General features: G+C 52.6%; 1 protein-coding gene and 1 pseudogene across 1 annotated transcript in view; both read left to right on the top strand.

Annotated features, from left to right (window-relative positions):
- LOC118356320 overlaps positions 1–8,701 on the top strand; it is a 61,163-nt pseudogene extending 52,462 nt beyond the window's left edge.
- Positions 8,702–8,911: 210 nt separating this feature from the next.
- LOC113920137 (transforming acidic coiled-coil-containing protein 2) overlaps positions 8,912–13,209 on the top strand; it is a 147,510-nt gene continuing 143,212 nt past the window's right edge. The window contains 18 exon segments of the mRNA XM_035724144.1: positions 8,912–9,076; positions 9,079–9,195; positions 9,198–9,302; positions 9,305–9,537; positions 9,539–9,670; positions 9,673–9,730; positions 9,733–9,822; positions 9,825–10,153; positions 10,155–10,187; positions 10,189–10,818; positions 10,820–11,342; positions 11,345–11,389; positions 11,392–11,571; positions 11,574–11,653; positions 11,655–11,795; positions 11,797–11,874; positions 11,876–11,927; positions 11,930–13,160. Of these exon segments, the coding sequence (XP_035580037.1) occupies positions 8,974–9,076; positions 9,079–9,195; positions 9,198–9,302; positions 9,305–9,537; positions 9,539–9,670; positions 9,673–9,730; positions 9,733–9,822; positions 9,825–10,153; positions 10,155–10,187; positions 10,189–10,818; positions 10,820–11,342; positions 11,345–11,389; positions 11,392–11,571; positions 11,574–11,653; positions 11,655–11,795; positions 11,797–11,874; positions 11,876–11,927; positions 11,930–13,160 (4,160 nt within the window). The 5' untranslated portion in view covers positions 8,912–8,973.

The raw sequence follows: 13,209 nt of genomic DNA on the forward strand, positions 1-13,209 counted from the left end.
TAAAACTGGATTAAAAATACAAAGCTGAGTCTGACAGGGCTGCCAAGGTCGGTGGGCTCCTCAGCCTCTGTGCAGGAAGCATCGTTTGGACAAATTAGGACCGCATGTGTAGACTGGACCTAATCTGCTGGGATGGCCAAGAAGTTTCTGAGGAGGTGCCTTTCTCCGTGAAATACCAGGATTAGTTGTTGAGACTTGGCAATCTCCCTCTCTTTATTAACTTGAGAATTCTTTCCTCTGCACGAATCACTTAGAACATAAATACTTTTCCAAAGTCCCTGGAATAGGCAATGCATCTCACAGTACGGGAGTTAACCGAAGTAAAGGTTCTTTTTATGTCAGTTAAAAAAAATTACTCCTCATTTCTATATTCATTCCATCTTTCAATCATTCATTCGGCAGAGTAGGTACCAGCGCTAGACCAAGATATAAAAATAAATGAGATAAATTCCCTCTAACCTCCAGGAGGTCGTACCCAGCGGGAAAATGAGTGAGTGAACAAATATACCACACAGTCTGCACACCGGCTTTAGGAGAATAGAGAAGGGAGCATATGCAGCTCAGGGAGGGAGTCCCTCCGTGGAGGGAGGTGCATGGGGGGTCCTACCACAGAGACAGGTGACGGGGTCAGCACTGTTCAGGGGAGTAAGGGCTTTTACCATGGAGGAGGGAAAGGGGGGAATCCCACGATGGAGGGAATTGGGGGTTCTCATTGCGGGGGAGAATTAGGGGGTATTACCTTGGAGGGGGAAAGAACTTCCTATGTACAGAGCCCTCAGCTGGCCTTGCTCTGAGGCACAAAAGAACTATTCACATGTTCCTGATTTACAGGCATATTCTGTTCCCAGAGCAGGTGAGAGGTGAGTACAGGGGGTGCTTTGATAGTGTGTTTCGAGAACTATCCTTCTAGTTCTCTACAGGACAGCTGAAAGGTCCTTACCAAATCTTCCTTTTACATATGGCAATGCATTCCGTCCTATGTTCTGTGGGTGGCACATCAGTCTCACTAAATGCTTTATCAGAAAAAGGGGCAGAGGAAGATTTTTGAGAAACACCAAGTTTGGAAAACACTGTGCATATATCTTCTTGTTGATTCACAATGTATGGCAGTATCTCAAAGGCACTGAGAAGTCCTGCAGTAAAGAAACTTGTTTAACTATGTTTCATGTAGTGCTTCCTGTATTGTCTAAAGACCAGGGAAAACTTTCTTGCACATCTAAAAATCATGAGACATACAGAGTTTGGTATTTAAAGGCTCCTGATAGAAATGTAAAAATAGAGGTCATATCCTACACAACTCTTGTTAGTCATTAATAAGTGATCCAGAATAATCTATCATAGTTGGCCCAATCATATATCAAGTTCTCTCTCTTTTTTTAAAGATTTTATTTACTTATTTATTGAGAGAGAGTGCACATGCATGAGCGAGGGTGAGGGGGCAGGAGAGGGAGAGAGAGAGAAGAATCCCAAGCAGACTCTGTGCTGAGCACGGAATCCAACGTGGGGCTTGATCTCATGACCCTGGGATCATGACCTGAGCCAAAATCAAAAGTCAGACACTTAACTGAGTGAGCCACCCAGGTGCCCCTTATATATCAAGTTCTTGAGGAGACTATCTTCTTAGGCAGTCTTCCTAGTTTGAGATGGAAAAGGGAAAGAAAGAAAAACTGGGAAGTGGGCATCCCATAGAGAGTAGAATACCTCCAAGAGTCATAGTTATGTATAACCCTAGAGCACTTGGTTACCAGACTTATGATTCACAGAGAGAAAAATACAAAGCAAAGGGCAAGAATAAAGACAGTGAGGGCACCTGGGTGGCTCAGTCGTTAAGCGTCTGCCTTCGGCTCAGGTCATGATCCCAGGGTCCTGGGATCGAGCCCCGCATCGGGCTCCCTGCTCAGCGGGAAGCCTGCTTCTCCCTCTGCCACTCCCCCTGCTTGTGTTCCCTCTCTCGCTGTGTCTCTCTCTGTCAAATAAGTAAATAAAATCTTTTTTTTAAAAAAAGACAGTGAGTCAATTAGGTGATTAGCAGTTTAACTGTGTCATTGTGAAGATCTACACGGTCCCCAGATTAACCAGGTATACTCTGATTCCATGTTTGGAAGACCTGAAAACATTTTGGAGTTTAGTTTTCTTTCTTTGGTTGGGGTCTCAGCCTTCCTTCTGCTGAAGAAAGTCACATGGACAACATGGCCCATGGGTTAAACCAGATTTTGGCGAGTCCTGAAAACGTATGGGAGAAATAAAATACCACAGTCATCCTAAACTGCTCTTGGGGTTTGGGAAGCTAATTCATCATATCCCTTCCCACCAGATTCTGAGTCAATCATGAAATTGGCACCAGAGTCTGCAAGGAGAAGAAAGCCAGCTTTATCAACAGCAAGCGTGGACTGGAAGACAAGTCAAAATGGGGTTCCTGATACTGCCCCCTGAACTAAACTTCCCCACCCAGTCCCAGGCTGCGGACGAGTGCAGGGTGATGCGAAGGCTGGTGAGGGCCAGCTCCAGTGAGCTTGTCACCTGGCAGGCAGCTGGGGGGAGGACGAAGGGACTGCACTTCTTATCTCCCTGAGCTAGAGCACCTTAACCCCCACCCGTGTGGAAGCCGTACCCATGGGTGCTGCTTTCCCCATCTCACCAACCAGAGGAGTCTCACTTCTTCCTGGAAGATAACCCTAAGGGAGAATAGGGCAGGGTGTTATACTTCTCTGAGAGCTCAGCTGTGTCATAAAACCCCTAAATGTGTGGGCCACGGCAGGAACCCACGCAGCTGAGGACCGCCCCCAGCCCTGAGCCCCCTCATCACCACTGCAGCTGCCCCAACTGGTAACAGTGTATTAGGACTGGAGGTTTCCAGGGACTGCGATGGAATTCACAGGATCTCTCTCTACCCCTTGCTTTCGTTTTCCAGAAAGAACATTGGAATGCAATGAGTAACATCAGCGGTGATGTTATGTGGGGAAATCTTCTAATCTTTTTCAGTTACACTAATTTATGAAAATAACCAATCATTCACAGACTTCTGTACTTTATAATTAGTAACAAATTTCTTACAGCACACTCCCTAACCCATCAGACCCCCCAGTGTGCACAGGGACTTGTGGTTGAAAAGTGCTGCCTTGACCTCATTTCTTTTGAAGAAGCATTTAAACTGAAGTACTTTGCCTTTTCTGAGCCTCATTTTTCTGTATCTTCATCAGTAAAAAGAAGAATTTGGACTAAATAGGTACCAGAATGTTGAAATTGTCTGGAAGAAAAGAACCTTCCTAACTGTCACATCAAACAACCATGATTTGGGAGCATTTCTGCATATTTAGAACCTTTGATTTGTGTTCACTTGTATCTGCGCATCCACCCATTCATCTACCCAATCATCCATCCACCAAGCATTCATCCATTCATCCATCCATCCGTCCAACCATCCACCAATCACCCATCCACCCAACCATCCATCCACCAACCGTTCATCCATCCATCCATCCAACCATCCACCCACCAACCATCCATCCATCCATTCATCCAACCATCCATCACCCAATCACCCAACCATCCCATCCCTCTAACCAGCCATCCATCCACCAACCATTTATCCATCTATCCAGCCATCCAATCATCCATCCACCAATCACCCATCCACCCAGCCATCCATTCACCCAACCATCCATCCATCCATCTACTCATACATTCATATATTCAATGTTTACTACATGCTAGACACGGGGGAAACAATGCTGAAAAGAGACAGGACTCAGTCTTCATTATACTCCAATGGAGGGAATGATCATCAGTCCATGTTGATGGCAACTGTGACTGCAGCCATCACCAGGGGGCCCTGTGAAAGGAGATCTGATCCCAGAGGCCAGGCCAGGAAGGCTTTGTTGACAAGTGATGAGTAGGGCTGAGACCTGCTCGGGAAGAGTAGGAAAGCTCCGGGCTCCGGGCAGATGCACTGATGGAGAGGTCCAAGTGGGATGAGACAGGAAAGGTAGGCCGGGGCCACAGCTGATGGCAAAGTGAAGCCACCGAAGAGTCTTCCCACTAGGGTGACGGGATTAGTCTTTTATTTCTAAGCCATGTTGCTCAGGCTGCAGACTGGAAAATGGAATGATGCAGCCAGAGTGAGTGGGAGAAGAGGCTGTAGCGCCCGTCCAGAAGGGGTGGGGCCAGCAAGTAGAGGGAAGCGGGAGGTGGCAGGGCCCGAAGCCAGGCAGTGCGGGGCTTGAGCTTGCTTTGCCTTGGGAGCTCTGAGACCTTGGTTCCAGTCTTAAACCTCTCTGGGGATATTTCTATGTGTGTGCAATAAGGGCCATCTACTCTGCAGAGCTACTGAGTGGATTAAATACAATCATAACTGGAAAGTGCTTAGCATGGGCCTGACCTTAATAAATGCTCAGTATGTGGCAACTCTCCATCTGATGATTCTGCTTTATGGTTTTGTTGGTTCTCTTGAAGCCTGGTAGTTCAGGGGCCGTGCTTGTTTTTTCTCAATCAGGCTCCTTCCCCAAACATTCCTAGTTGGCTCAAGTGTACCTCTTCAGAACTGTGCACTTAGGAGCCCATCTGGATGTGATTGTCTCCAGCTAGGGTAGTGGGGAGGGCATCTCTGTTGTCTGCTCAGAACTTTGCTGCAGCAAATCACCTCTCTTCCCAGGTTGCTTTACCCTATGTTTCACCCTTTCTTGTGCTGGGGGTGTGTGATCTGCACCAAGGAGACCGCATCCAGACTCATCCTACAACCTCAACTCAAAGGCAGTGCCCCCTACAGGCTGAAAACCTTCCACTTTAGAAGGTTTTGCACAGCCAAGCCCACAAGAGCTGGCCTTTGGATTCTGAGCAGCATCTCCATCCCACACATTTTGATACAATCTTGAAGCACAAAAGGACATTATGTAAGCTTCAATTAATGCAGAGCCCTCACGGATCAGTTCTTAGGATTTTTCCTGCCCTTAGGCAAATTTACTTCTGACAAGTGGCTTTAATCTGGTTTTAAAAAATTGCTTCGGATGGGCAATCAAAGAAATTGCTGGTGTTCAGCTTATGCTAAATAAACCAAGCAGGGTTTTTATGTGGGGGGAGAGTCGTGTGCCTCACACTCGGTGGGAATTTGCTCCTGGTTGTTTTCTGTTAAGACCCACAGGTTTTCAAGCTGCCCTAATTGAGTGAATCTATCATCTTGTCCCCAAATGATAAAGACTTCATTCCGCCTGAAGGGAAGCCCCACAGTCCCCCTAAGCTGGCGGCTCCTGTCAGAGGCAGGGACAAGGAAGTGGTTTTATTTGTCTTCTTACCCGCGTGGAGGGGGCTGTGTTCTGTGCCTCTGGAGCAAGCAGACGTATGTGGGAAGGACTTCATTTCTGAATTACACACCATTAATCTCATTAACTGCTAAGTGCTGTGACCCCGAGTTAATGGGTGGGACACAAAATGTAAAGTGCTTGTAAAAAGGAAACTGGCCAGATGTGGAGTGCAGAGTGGTCGGTTCCAGAATAATCCAACAGCGCTGCGGCTTGTGAGCCCTCCCGAGCCTGGTGCTTCCGGGGGTGGTTCCCCATGTGGCCGTCAGCGCTGGGCCACGGCTTTCTGGGTGCAGCCGTCCTTGTGGCCAGCTGAGGATTAAAGGGATTGTATAACTTGGCCTCTGAGTTGTCTCTTCTTTGCCCTTGTCAGCTCTGCTTGTGGGTCTGAAAATACAAATCTGGTTGAGACAGTAGCCAACTCTTTCTTGGGTCCCTCTTGAATATCTTCCGTGCCTCAGGCACATCATTCGTGTGTCAAATGTGCAGGAACAGGCATTACATGAGGATGTTTGGTGTAGTGATGATGCGCACACCCCCCCCTCAAAGATGTCCAGTACATTTCACAGGTGAGGGGCTTGGAGAGAGGCTGCAATGGAGTCAGGGTAAGAGACTCCAGGCATGAACCACTGGTTTGTCACAGTTCTGGAGGCTGGGCTCCAACATCGAGGTGCCAGCACATACCATCTGGTGGGAGCCTGCTTCCTGGTTCATAGAGGGATGATTTTTCGCTGTGTCCTTGCAAGGCAGAAGGGACAAGGGAACTCTCTGGGGACTCGTTTATAAGGCCACGAATCCCATGCATGGGGGCTCCATCTTCAAGACCAAGTCACCTCCCCAAAGCCCCACCTCCTAATACCATCCCCTGGGGGATTAGGTTTCAACACATGAGTATGAACTGGGGGGACACAAGCGTCCGGTTTCTCTCCTTGGAAGTGTGTATTCTTGGAGGCAGTACAGATTATCTTCCGAACCTTTCATTTTGGAAAATTTGAAACCTCAAACTGTTGCGAGAAAGTACAATAAGTACCCATATACCTATATTGTGCCGACACGTTCGGTTTCTAATGAGACCTTTCTTCTTGGCTTGCAGATGTTGGCTTCTTGCTGTGTCCCTCATGGCTTGTTCTCTGCGTGGCACACTCCTGGTGTCTCTTCCTCTTCCTATTAGGACACCACTTAGATTGCTTTAGGACTCAACTCCTATGACTTTATTTAACCTATTTACCTCCTGAAAGGCCCCATCTCCAAATACAGTCACATTGGGGGTTTGGACTGCAACATATGGATTTTAGGGGGACACAATTCAATTTCTAAATTTTAATAGGAATGTATTCCACCTTGCTACTATGTGCATCCCTGATAAATGAATGTATATGCATTGCCTTGCATTCGAAAGCTAGAATTTTGGTAGTGAACGTGTACAGTAGAATCTTTTCTCTGGTCACATTCAGAACACTGTGGGTCTGTGAATGGGTCAATGTACATATATATGTAACAGTTGCAAGAGCATTCCATAGATTTTCCTTCCTATAATAATTTCATTATTTTTTTCCCTAAAATAATTTCAAAGAACATGGTAAAAGCCCTAGAAAAACCATGCTTCTATTGACTTTGTCTTGTGCAATTTCTCTTGGTGCTAAGAGATATATGATCATAACAAGGACATAGAATCACATCTATGTAAAAATAATAAAATTGCATCCTTTAACAAATTGTGCAGAAAAAAAGGAAATTCACCAGAACACTTCAAGTGGCAAGCATGTGGGAGATGTTTTCGTCTACATTTTCAAAATGTTGTGTTGGCCATATATTATTTTAAAATTTTAAAAATGCATTTAATGAAAACCATGCAGAATTGAAAACCCCAGTCCAAATATGGCAGGTGATAAACTATTTTACAGTACCTGGATAGCTGGTTATCTACAGCAAATCCATAATTCTGAGCCACGTTCCCCTAAATTCCCATAGTTTTGCTTTACGTGCTGTCCAGCTAAGTAAGTTCAAGTTAAGACAAATATGGGTATGAAGGTAATTCAGCTCCCAAGAATTTTATATATAGGTCACATGAAGGAATTCCATAGCTAAACAGAATTGATTTTTGGCTGACATCCCTCACAGTACCACATGTTGAATTAAAGAATCAAGTCAACTATTCTCAAAAATAGCTCTTTATTTCGAAGCATGGCTTTGCCCACTTGTGCCTTTTCCCCAAACATCTAAAGATCCTCACTGAGTACTTAGGACCTCCTTGTAAGTTACACAGAACTGGTTCAAACCCTCTATTATGATTTATACCTATTGAAAACTTTCTGATTTCCCTGCATTTTGGACTACTGTGACTATGTTTTCATATTTCCTGTTCACAACTGACCATCATGGATAACTCCAAGCTGAATGTTTTGAGATTTCCTGATTTTGGGAGAAAGTAAGGGCACATGGAGGGTTATGGGAGGGGGAGGTTGGGGGGCTTGGTCTCTTCATGGAGAGGAATGAGCTGCATGGGGATGCTGTGTTTTGTGGTCTTTAGAGGGGAAAGGGTGGGGGTGATTCTGCCTGTGATGTGGCTCTGGACGCACATCCACGAGAATGAATGAAACATCAAATGTTTTCATTGTTGGCAGTGCCGTGTACCGAGGCTCCTGCTCTGCATCTGAGGGTACCACCAGCCTGGATCCGTGCATCGTGTCCCCGGAGGTGACTGGAGCCAAACAAATGCCCCACAGGAAGCCAGGGGCCCAGAAGGTTCTCCACTGCCCCGCCCAACAGTGCCCTGGGAAGCAGGAGTGCCCCTCTGCCTCCATGCCCTTTGCAGAGGGCCCCCTGGAAGCTTGCTTGGCAAGCCCAGTAGCAGCACTGAAGATTGGCCCCTCATTGGACACCCCAGGAGGGAACCTTCCCCAGATGCCCGGTGGGAGGCCCCCAAAAGCGTCCGTCCCTGAAGGGGGCAGTTCTACTCAGTGCAGCGTGGACACTGTCGTCCCCAGTGCCAGGCACACATTGTCTTCCTCCAGCCGCACTGACCAGTCGCCGGGGGTTTCACCAGTACTTCCCCAAGAGCTGATGAAGGGACAGCTGTGTGAAAAAGATGGCCAGCCTGGTGATTTCGAGTCCAAGGGAACGAGGCTGCAGGTGGCCTTCCCCTGGCAGAGTCCAGGCAGGGGGGGCGGCTTCTGTGCCAGAGGCCCCACAGGTCCCTGCTGCCGATCAGCCAGGCAGGGCAAGCTCACCTGGCCTGGAGGAGTCCCCCCGCGAAACCTGAGACCCCCCGACTCCACCAGAGCCAGCCCCCGGAGCCTCAGGCAGAGACAGATGCCAAGTGGAGGTGCCGCCTCAAGCTTCCGCCGACGGCTCAGGATTCCTCGGGGCCTGCCATGCCACCAGGAGCCCTGCAGGGGCTGCCCAGGAAACGGGCACAAATCCCAGGAAAGCAGCCAGCAGCAAATGGGAGCCCATCTAGACGCACGTCGAGCCGCCCTGGGATTCACGGAGTCCTGGCCCAGCGCCCGGGGCCGGGGGCTCTGGGAAGGAGACCGTGGGGGGCCAGCAGTGCTCAGGGTGGCTGGCAGGCAGGGTGTCCGGGAAGCGAGCCCCAGCGCAGCCGTCTGTGCTGTTAGCAGGCAACAACCAGCCCTGGAGAGCTTCGCTTGAGAGCACAGAGCCCTCCCCACGAGCCCTGATGGAGGACACACGTCCAGCTTCAGGCTCCACTTCATCACCAGCTGTTCAAGCCTCTGCTGCTGCAGGAGGATCCAGCTGGTTGACCGGGGAGGTGGTTTCCGGGCTGAGATGCCAGTTCTTACGGATATGGCCATAGAGTTAGCAGATGCAGGGTTGACAGGATGGGAGAAGCTCGCATCCGATCTCAGAAGGGAGGGAGAGGGTCTAGGAGGGAACCGTGCAGAGGTCCTGCCCCTTTGTGCCAGGAGGACAGGGGAGAGGTCTCAATGAGGGACCAGAAAGTCCAACAAGGGGCACTGCCCCTGGCCCCAACCAGTGTATCAGACGAAAGGCCAGAAGCTCACTAGGGCCAAAGGATGAAGTCATGACCCCTGAAAGCCCCGCTGTGGCTGAGGAGAAGAGCAGACTACACAAGGCCAACTCTAGGGGACAGGAAGAAGTCCCAGAGCCACTTGACAGTAGAGATCCTCAGAAGCCATGGGAGAGCAACCCGGGGGCCTTAGGCTGCAAGCCCAGCCCAGAGGTGGAAAAAGAGGAGGTTTCAGAGCGAAGCCATGATGTGGGACAGCAAAGTGCATTCCGGCACCGACTCAGCACAGCCACACAGAAAGGAGGGTCCTGGGCACGCCGATCGGCCCGGCTCTCCATCGGAAGACACAGTGTGGAGCTCGGTGACCTGTGGGAGGTTGGGAGAAAACCCATGGAGTCCCCTGCCTCTGGCTCACTGCACAAGCTCCCCGAGAAGGATCTCGCCCTGCCCCTGGGCCGGATGGGACTGGTGAACACATTCTTCCCAAAGAAGCTGCCTGGGAGGGGCCGGGATTGCAGACCCAGTGTCCCAACACCCTTCGGACGTGAGGGGATTGGAAAGAATGGACTATCTTCCTGCTTTAGAATCTGAGAAATCAGGTTTCCTGTCAACTCCTGCGGCAGAGGTCATCCCCAAAGCCCAGGAGGCGGAGAGCCCATCTGACACAAAGATGAGGAGCCGCCCATCTGCGCAGAGGCCCAGCAGCTGTGCTGGGGAGGGCTTGCTGACATCCCCGGGCCAACCTTGTGGGCTGGGGCGTGAGGCAGCTGGTCAGGAAGTCCACGCTGATGGGCCATATCCCCCCGAGGGAGAGAATTTGGCAGCAGACTGTGGGCTTACGATGCTCAGCCTGGAGCAAGATCAGCAGGGGAAACCCGTCCTGCCTAGGAGACAACTGGACCACAAGTAACTGCTTCTGAGGGGCCCCCAGTATCTTCTGAGAACCGTCTCCAGCCATTGCAATCAGAACCAGAAGCAACCATGCCTGACATGCTCGGGGAGAAGCCCCAGCAGTGTGCAAATGAGAAAGAGACTTATGCAGGTGGTCTAGGCTTTAAGAACCTAGACACAGATGCTTCTCCAGCCCACCTACCTGTGGAGCCTCTGGCGGATGTGTGCTTGCCCACTCGCGGGAGAGAGGAACAAGTTTCTAGATCAGAACGTCACGGGGAGCTCCCCAAAGGCAGCCTGTCTGATGCGCCTGGTTCGGCTCCCAGGGACGTGGTTCCAGAGAGTCCTGCGACAGAGCAGCCAAAACTGTCAGCAGCAATAGGACTGGAGTTGTCTGCGCGAGGGCAGAATGAGCAAGAGGGAGAATGCAGTGACAGCCTGCCTTCCAGAATCTCGCTGCCTGCAGCAGAGGCCTCAAAAGACTCTCCTCTTACAGGTCACTGGGGCAGAAAGGAGAGTTGCTGTGCACAGCAGGGGCCCAACAAGTCCCAGCAGGAACTGGCAGATGGGTCGCGAGCCAGCAGCCGGCATGAAGAAGCATGTCTCAGGGATGCAGAACTTTCTGAAGCAGCTGACGCTCAGGCCCCCGCTCCAGGGGTTGGGTAAGACGGAGAAGGCAAGTAAGAACACAGTGGGGACCCCACCTTGTCAGCCTGACTCAGTCGCTCTCCTGGATGCAGCCCACGGCCCGCCAGCCCCGGCGCCCGCCAGCCTTGGAGGCACACCCAGCCAGGATGCCCCAGACAGAGAGGAGTATGGGGAGACGCAGGGAGGCAGGCAGCAACCCGTGCCGGCCCCACAGAAGGAAATGGAGCACCCTACCACCTCTGATGAGGAGGCCCCAAGGCTCCTTGGAAGTTTCCCAGCGGCCGAGGATCAAGGCGCCGATGGTGGGGCTGCCGAGACTGCCGGGGATGCTGAGGAAGGGCACCTGGGGATGCAGCGGGCTCTGGAGGGGCCCGCAGAAGTTTCTCGGAGTGGTGGCTCCCTTCATACTGAGCAGCGCGACTCCCCTGAGAAGGAAGCTTCTACCTTTGCCAGGGGTGAGCCAAGCCAAGCAGAGCAGCTTTCGGCCAGTGGCCAGGGTGCCTTGCTACCAGCCGGAGAGCTGGGGGCAGTCCCAGGAGCAAGGTGGATATTCCTGCAGCCCAGGCTGTCCCAACCCAAAGAAACCCCTGCCACCTGGGCCACCAGAAGAGGCTACTCCAGGACACTCCTACCTGCATATCGATGGTGCTGCCGGGAAGGGGGCAGGCCCCTGTCCCATAGAAGAGCCCCTGCCGGCCTTGGAAAATGCCACCTCCATGGAACTTTCTGCCCGCCTGCTTGGCCCTCTGTCCAACCAGGGGCGGCCAGTGGGGAGGTCTCTGTGGTGCACATGAGCAGTGGAAGCCCCAGAGCTGGAAACGCTGAGGGACCCCGCGGACTCCATCCCCTATCTGGACGGGGCGCTGCTTCTGACCGAGAGTAAGCAGATGACAGGGGCGGGGGAGGAGGCCAGAGCTCCTGAGGCGGACCCAGAGCCCGGTGGGCCGCCAGCGCGCCCTGCCAGCGACGAAAAGCATGGCAGGTGAAGCAGCAGGGGAGGCAGAGGGCAGCAGGGAGAGGATGATAGAACCTTCCAAGGATCCGAGGAGGGGGCGCTTCGGGTGGTGTGGACGCAAGCTCCAAGCAGATCGGCATGATCACTGGGTCCCTGACTTCAGGGAGCACATCACCAAGATCTTTGAGAAGTCTGTGCTCAGAGCCCTGACCGCTGATCGGCCCCAGAGTGCGGCGGGAGAAAAGGCAGGAGCAGAGGGGAACGTGAGGGGTGAGGACCTCCCGGGGCCACACCCGGAGAAGCCTCCAGACGGGGCTCAAGGAGTGGCCGTCGCCCCTCTCCCCGCCCTTCCTGCTGGACTCGGGGTGGATGCAAAGGAGAAGAAGCAAGAGTTGCCTACAGAGGCTGAGCTCCCCTGTCTGGTTCCCCAGGATCCCGCTGTAGGAAGGCTGTTGGGTCTGGCGGCACCAGCCGCAGGGCCAAACCTGTCAGGTGCCGGCGTGGGGAAGGAGATGACCGGTGTCCCACAGACTGTGCAGGAGAGTGAGAAGCCAGAGGGGGCTGGGGAGGCTGGGCCGGGGCTTGGCGGTCAGGCCCCCTCACAGCAGGGCAGGGGCCAGCAGGAACTAGCCTCGGGTCCTTCCCTGCCCGCAGCTGTTCGGGAGACTCCCGTGGAAAAAGCTGCTGACTTCCAGGTGGATCTGCAGAGCCACCGAGAAGGGGCCTCCGTTCCAGAAGACAGAATTCCTCCTGGAACATACCCCCAGGAGACATCCACCGGTGCCAGTCAACCCAGAGAGGATGGTGCCTGGGGCTTTGCTCACACAGGGGGTCCGAGTGACATGCCAGTGTCCACCTCTGCCCTGGGAGCATCTTCTCCCCATGGGGGTGTTTCAACTGTGGCCGAGGCCATCCATGAGCCCTGGACCCCCGACACCGTCGGGGGGGATCAGAGGTGTGGAGGTGGTGCCCTGAGCAAGCCGTGCGCTCCTGAGCTACAGGCTACACAAGCATCTACTCCCATAGAGCCCGGCTCGGTGGCAGGAGCTGCTGGGGAAGCGGAGGGTGACGTCGCCTCGAGCACAGCTGAGGCCCGGGCGCGTGTGGCTGGTGACCCGCCTGAGACAGGTACTACGAGGAAGTTCTCTGGTGCTGCTCACGGGGACGCAGGCTGCTCTGCTGGGGCCCCAGGCACGGAGGATGCAGCCACTCTGCGAGGGGCCGGCCCGGCCGTGCACCTGCTGGCTGAGGAGCAGCCCAGGCCTGAGCCCCCGACTCCTGCTGGGGGCGGGAAGCTGCGAGTCTCTTCACCTCCGGAACCTGACGAGCTTCAGGACCCGAACCCCCAAACCCTGGCTCTGGGAGTGCTCCACCCCGAAAGGTACAGAAAAGGACAAACTCCCAGGGGGACGTGGGGCCAATGTCAAAAG

This window comes from Zalophus californianus, chromosome 15 (assembly GCF_009762305.2).
Source record: "Zalophus californianus isolate mZalCal1 chromosome 15, mZalCal1.pri.v2, whole genome shotgun sequence".
Classification (NCBI taxonomy): domain Eukaryota; kingdom Metazoa; phylum Chordata; class Mammalia; order Carnivora; family Otariidae; genus Zalophus; species Zalophus californianus.